The 6,136-nt window shown below is 43.4% G+C and overlaps 1 protein-coding gene across 1 annotated transcript; it reads left to right on the top strand.

Moving 5' to 3' along the window:
* The first annotated feature begins 3,243 nt into the window (after positions 1 to 3,243).
* LOC121373404 (cytochrome P450 2B4-like) lies at positions 3,244 to 6,136 on the top strand. Its single transcript, XM_041500053.1, has one exon. It carries the CDS (start codon positions 4,349 to 4,351, stop codon positions 5,831 to 5,833), a length of 1,485 nt encoding a protein of 494 aa, XP_041355987.1. The 5' UTR covers positions 3,244 to 4,348; the 3' UTR covers positions 5,834 to 6,136.

Genomic DNA, 6,136 nt, shown 5'->3' with positions numbered 1-6,136 from the left:
ACTGGCGACGAGTTGTATATTATGTGTATGTTAAATACAAAGTAAATAAAACAGTAGGAAGGAAGGACGCACTCAACACACTTTATTTATGGTTATTTGGCTTCGGAAATATGATTAAGGACAAGGTATATTTTATATGCAGCATACCATATACAGAACAAAAATGAAGAAATCAACACCTCGAATATATATATATATATATATATATATATATATATATATATATTAAAATTGTGGCTGCGTGTTGATACTTTCAAATTTAGGAAACAGTGGTTAGAAAAGAAAAGCAAGCGATCGAATTTCCCCTCTCTCTCTCTCTCTCTCTCTCTCTCTCTCTCTCTCTCTCTCTCTCTCTCTCTATCTATCTCCGGTGATTAATTAATCAGTGTGCTCTAGTGGTGTCGTTAAACAAAACAAACTTCTTCTTAATATAAGTGGTGGCTTACAGAATGCGCATACACACACGTAAACACACACATGCATGAAAACACGGACACAAACACATGTACACGCAAACACACACACACACACACACACACACACATCCCAATACACGCACACACACACACACGCACACACAAAACAAACACACACGCACACTTACATGCAAACACACATACACGCATACACATGCAAACACCACCACCACAACCACCACCCCCCCCCCCCCCCCCCCCACACACACACTGAAAGGCACATACACACAAAATGATTTTAAACAATTTAGTGCAAACAGTATGACAGCTTTTGTTATGAACGAAAAAGCCACCGTATGCAGTATTTTTGCGTATATCGTGGGACAAATCTTCCTATAATAATTCTTATAAGTGATCTGTGAGGAACGTTTTGTCTAAGAATACTATGACAGTAGCAGATAACTATCAATAGTCTACTGGGGCTCAATTCAAACGTTGAGTACAACAGCGGTCGTAATAGTGAAAACATCTTGATGTAGGTCAGTGAATCAGCATATCTGCTAGGACTCGAGATATATATGGGGGTTTTTTCTAGGTATGAGTTTGCGTATTAAAATGCACTGTCACAGCAATGGATATTAATAAAGCCAATTTTTGGGGTAGGCATGAGTACACACAGACACACACACACAGACATACACACACACAAACATACACACACATACAGAGAGAGAGAGAGAGAGAGAGAGAGAGAGAGAGAGAGAGAGAGAGAGAGAGAGAGAGAGGAGAGGGGGGGAGAGAGAGAGAGAGAGAGAGAGAGAGAGAGAGAGAGAGGGGGAGGGCGACAGAGACAGTGGGTGAAAGAAAGACAGACAGAGATGGACAGATGGACAGACACGGTTAACTGTTCTTGGATACGGATGGATGAAAAGAGGTCAACAACAACTGTAAGGCTCTTGGTATGACAGGTTTCACGTATTTTGAGAACTTCAGTCTAAAATCACCCAGCTGTGACAGATATTCTTGGCCTACCATGAGAAAATGTATTACAGTGTTTTTCTTCTAAGAAAACATCTCTTAGGCCAAAAACAAAAACCACGTCGGTGTCTGGTCAGGCCAACCAGAATTGATGCCGCGATGCGGCTCTTGTTCTGTTTTATTTATTTATTTATTTTTAAAGCATGGATTGCACAGAAAAGGTGGGTATGTCTTCGACTTTGGCCGTAAATGTTTTTTAACACAAGCCATGCTACTGATTCAGAACAACTTGACCTGTTTTAGAGAGAGCCAGCATATAGACTATTTTAATACTTTTAAGAGAAAGCAATGCAGTTTTTTGTTTGGGACAAATAGGTTTTTCTTTTTTTTCTTTTTTTTTTGGTAAATGGGGGCGGGACGTAGCCCAGTGGTACAGCGTTCGCTCGATGTGCGGTCGGTGTGGGAGCGATCCCCGTCGGTGGGCCCATTGGGCTATTTCTCGTTCCAGTCAGTGCACCACGACTGGTATATCAAAGGCCGTGGTATGACATTTGTACTACCCTGTCTGTGGGATGGTACATATAAAAGATCCCTTGCTGCTAATCGGAAAGAGTAGCCTATGAAGTGGCGACAGCGGGTTTCCTCTCTCAATATATGTGTGGTCCTCAACCATATGTCTGACGCCATATAACCGTAAATAAAATGTGTTGAGTGCGTCGTTAAATAAAACATTTCTCTCTTTTTTTTGTAAATGATGAGCAAAGCTTATTATGCTAATATAAAATGTATTTATTTTGAACATCATTAAGTTCTTCGAGCATATTTAAATACATACTTAACATGGTAAAGTTATCATCATCATTGCGATCAAATTTTGGCTCACATTATGTCATAGTAAGAAAGGCCCGGTAAAAATCCATCTGGGCTGGCTGTCCAGGACAGTGGGTTAGTTGTTAGTGGTTAGTGAGAGAGAAGAAGAGCGTATCTTTAATAGGAAAATGTAGCGGGATTCCTCTAAGACTATTTCCGAATCATCAAATGTCCAGTAGCCGGTGGTTAATAAACTTGTGTGCTCTACCGATGTCGTTAAAAAAAATAAACTTTGAACTTTTAATTGCATTTTAACTGCACTTTTTGCGCGTATGTTGCATTAATGTTCAAACACGTTGCTGTGGACACACTGCGATATCTTTGTTCTCAGAGAGAGAGAGAGAGAGAGAGAGAGAGAGAGAGAGAGAGAGAGAGAGAGAGAGAGAGAGAGAGAGAGAGAGAGACACACACACACACACACTCACACACAGAGAGAGAGACAGACAGACAGACAGACAGACAGAGAGAGAGAGAGAGAGAGAGAGAGAGAGAGAGAGAGAGAGAGAGAGAGAGAGAGAGAGGGAGGGACAGACAGGCAGACAGATAGAAAGACAGAGAGTGACAGAGAGAGGCAAACACATAGAGAGAAAGAGAGACAGACATACAGAGGCAGACAGACAGAAAGAGACAGACAGATAGAAAGACAGAGACAGAGGGAAAGAGAGAAAAAGTGTGTGTGTGTGTGTGAGAGAGAGAGAGACAGAGAGACAGAGAGACAGCGATAGACGTGGTCACACACCTTGCCACTTAGCCAATAGCCGTTGAAAACCGGTGACAGGATGCGAACACGGTACCTGTCAGCTTTAAGCCCGATGGTTTGAACACATACCCGACTATGGCCTGTTATTCAGCACTTTGCATTGATAACTCTGCCTGTGTACGTGCCCGCCGCAATCAGTCGAGCTGTGTCGTGATGACTCGGCTTATATAATTCATCTATGATTACGGCTCACATAAAGCCGATGCCCCTTAGACTGTCCCGGGTATTGTTGCTAGCTGGTCTCATAGCCTAGATTGGCGTCACATCGTGCAGTAAACACAAACATCGCACACTAGTATATATATACAGAGAGAGAGGGAGAGAGAGAGAGAGAGTTACATCCACAGACATATGCTAGCAAATTGCTGGTGCTAGAGAATAAGTCCAGACGAACTTGATGGACTTACTGGATTTTAACACTTGCAACAGCTGAAAGTGATATTATTCTGGGGATTGCAAAGCCTTACAAGACGTGTTACGTAAAAAGGATACTGTAATTTGTTCTAGGGGTTGTAAAGCAGTGCGACAAGTGTGCCGCCAGAGGAGTTATTTGTGAGAGAGCATTTGTTGCAAGGAACAATAAATTACTTGGAAGGACGTAAAGCATTTACAGCGTCCGGACAGTAATTTGTTCCAGGGGTTGTTAGCAGTTATTTGTGAGAGAATTTGTTGCAAGGAACAGTAATTTTCTTGAAGAGACGTAACGCAGTAATTTGTTCCAAGGATTGTAAAGCATTCACAACGTCTGTTTCAAGTGACAGCAAATCTGTTCTAGGGATAGTAACACGTTTCACTGAGGCAGTAAATTGTTCCTGAAATTGTAAAACATTTGCAGCGGGGTTTTTTCGTGTGTGTGTTTGTTACAACATACATTAATTGTTTTCAGGGCTTGTAAAGGATTTTCCATCTTACGCTGAGCAACTATTTGTTCGAAGGATTGTTCCGAGTAGAGCACACTCTAACTTTAATACTTTAAAAGCATATACAGAGATAAGAAGTATTTGCTGTCCGAATATTGTTGTTTTTATCCCAGACGATTATACAACGTGAAAATATTATTCAATGAATTGAGAGGAAAAAATCAGCTTTAAAATTATCAAGCAGATCGACTGGAACAAACGGTATATAGAGTATTTATTTACTGTTTACAAGCTACGAGTATAGTGATCGAAGCTCGAAAAGAGAAAAAGAAAGAAAGAAAGAAAAACAAACAAACAAACAATAAACAAACAAACAAAAACATCCCTATGGACTGAATATTAACTGTTGGTTTCAAGAATTATACATATTCTAGTGAGTCTATTCGGTAATCTCTTCTGACAAAATGCTGCAAGAAATTATAAAGAAAAACCTGACCACAATTCTCGCGGTAGCTGCGGCGACGCTGTTCTTACGACTGCTTACCCACCGACGCCGCGGCATCCCCCCGGGACCTTGGTTGACCCTCCCCATCATTGGCAACCTTCTGCAGGTGAGCAGAGACCCGATCAGGTCGTTCAGGAAGATGAGAAAGAAGTACGGAGACGTCTTCAGTGTTTATTTTGCCAATCGCCTGGTGATCGCCGTCAACGGGTTCGAAATGATGAGAGAAGCGTTCGTGAGGAATGGCGAATTCTTTTCTGACAGACCGAACGTCTTCATCATCGACCTGATAACAAATCACAAAGGCATCATCGGATCGAGCGGAGAGGTGTGGAAGGAACAGAGGAAGCTGACGCTGATGACTCTGCGGCATCTGGGCATGGGCAAGAACCTGCTGGAAGGAAGCATTCAAACGGAAGCAACCGCGCTCGTGGAAGAGCTCGCAAAAACAAAAGGACAGCCGATAGACGTTAACGAGCTGATCTCTACGTCGGTGTCCAATATCCTTTCGTCCATCGTGTTCGGCAAGCGGTATGAATTCGACGACCCAAACTTCATCAAGTTCCTGAAGGTGGTCGAGAAGACTCTGGGAACCTCTCCCGTGCTGACCTTCTTCCCATATCTCCGCTTCCTTCCCGGTGACCTCTTCGGGTTCAAGCGCATGAAACACGACGTCGACATGGTGCTCACGGAGTTGGTCGACGTCTCCATAGATCAGCACCTGGCCGACTACGACGAAAACAACATCAATGACTTCATCAGCGCATACCTCAAGGAGATGAAGCTGAAACAGAGTCAGGGGGAGACGAAAACCAGCGTGGACAGATCCAATCTGCGCATGACCATCTGGAATCTCTTCATCGCTGGCACGGAAACGACTGCAACGACAATACGATGGCTGCTCCTCTACTTCCTGCACTTTCCGGAAGTGCAGGAGAGATGCTTCGCGGAGATCCGAGACCACGTGGGATGCGACAGAGAGATTTGTATCAAGGACAAGACGGAACTGCCTTACCTAGAAGCGACAATTCTTGAGACTCTGAGGTTCGCAGACATCGCTCCCATCAGCGGAATGCACTGCGTGTCGCAGGAGACCATGCTGAACGGATACAGGATCCCCACGGACGCCATTATCTTACCTGTTCTCGACTCGGTTCTCTCTGACCCTCAGGTGTGGGGCGATCCGGAGAACTTTCGACCAGATCGATTTCTAGACGAAAATGCCCACTTGACAAAACCCGAAGAACACATCCCGTTCTTGTTCGGTCCTAGAAACTGCGTGGGGGAATCTTTGGCGAGGATGGAGCTTTTCCTGTTCGTGGCTACGATGGTACAGAAATTCGAATTTCTCAGACTGAAGGGAAAGGCCTTGCCGGAGTTAGAATCGGTTGCTGGTTTTAGACAGTTTCCCAACGACTATATGCTAAGAGCTGTGTTGAGAGAATGAACTGGCGTGGGAGGCTTGTGAACTATACCAAAATGTACTGACTTAATTAACATTATTTTTTCCTTTCATTTATTTCAAAAACTTGCAGGAAATAATAATTATAATGACAAGCAGTGTTGTGTGTCAGTTGACTAAACTACAGTTTGTGCTTCACAATGTTGAGTAGCGGGATTGGCAGTGAGTAGAGTGTAGAACGCAACCACTCTCCAGTAGATGTTTATACTTGGACACCTTGGAGAGAGAGAGAGAGAGAGAGAGAGAGAGAGAGAGAGAGAGAGAGAGAGAGAGAGAGAGAGAGAGAGA

Source organism: Gigantopelta aegis, chromosome 1 (assembly GCF_016097555.1).
Source record: "Gigantopelta aegis isolate Gae_Host chromosome 1, Gae_host_genome, whole genome shotgun sequence".
Classification (NCBI taxonomy): domain Eukaryota; kingdom Metazoa; phylum Mollusca; class Gastropoda; order Neomphalida; family Peltospiridae; genus Gigantopelta; species Gigantopelta aegis.
Note: the sequence above shows the minus strand (reverse complement) of the source record. Positions and strands in the feature narration are given on the sequence as shown.

Bases quoted from the DNA above. Each gene is read 5' to 3' on its own strand.
- LOC121373404 (XM_041500053.1), top strand. From the start codon at position 4,349: ATGCTGCAAGAAATTATAAAGAAAAACCTGACCACAATTCTCGCGGTA.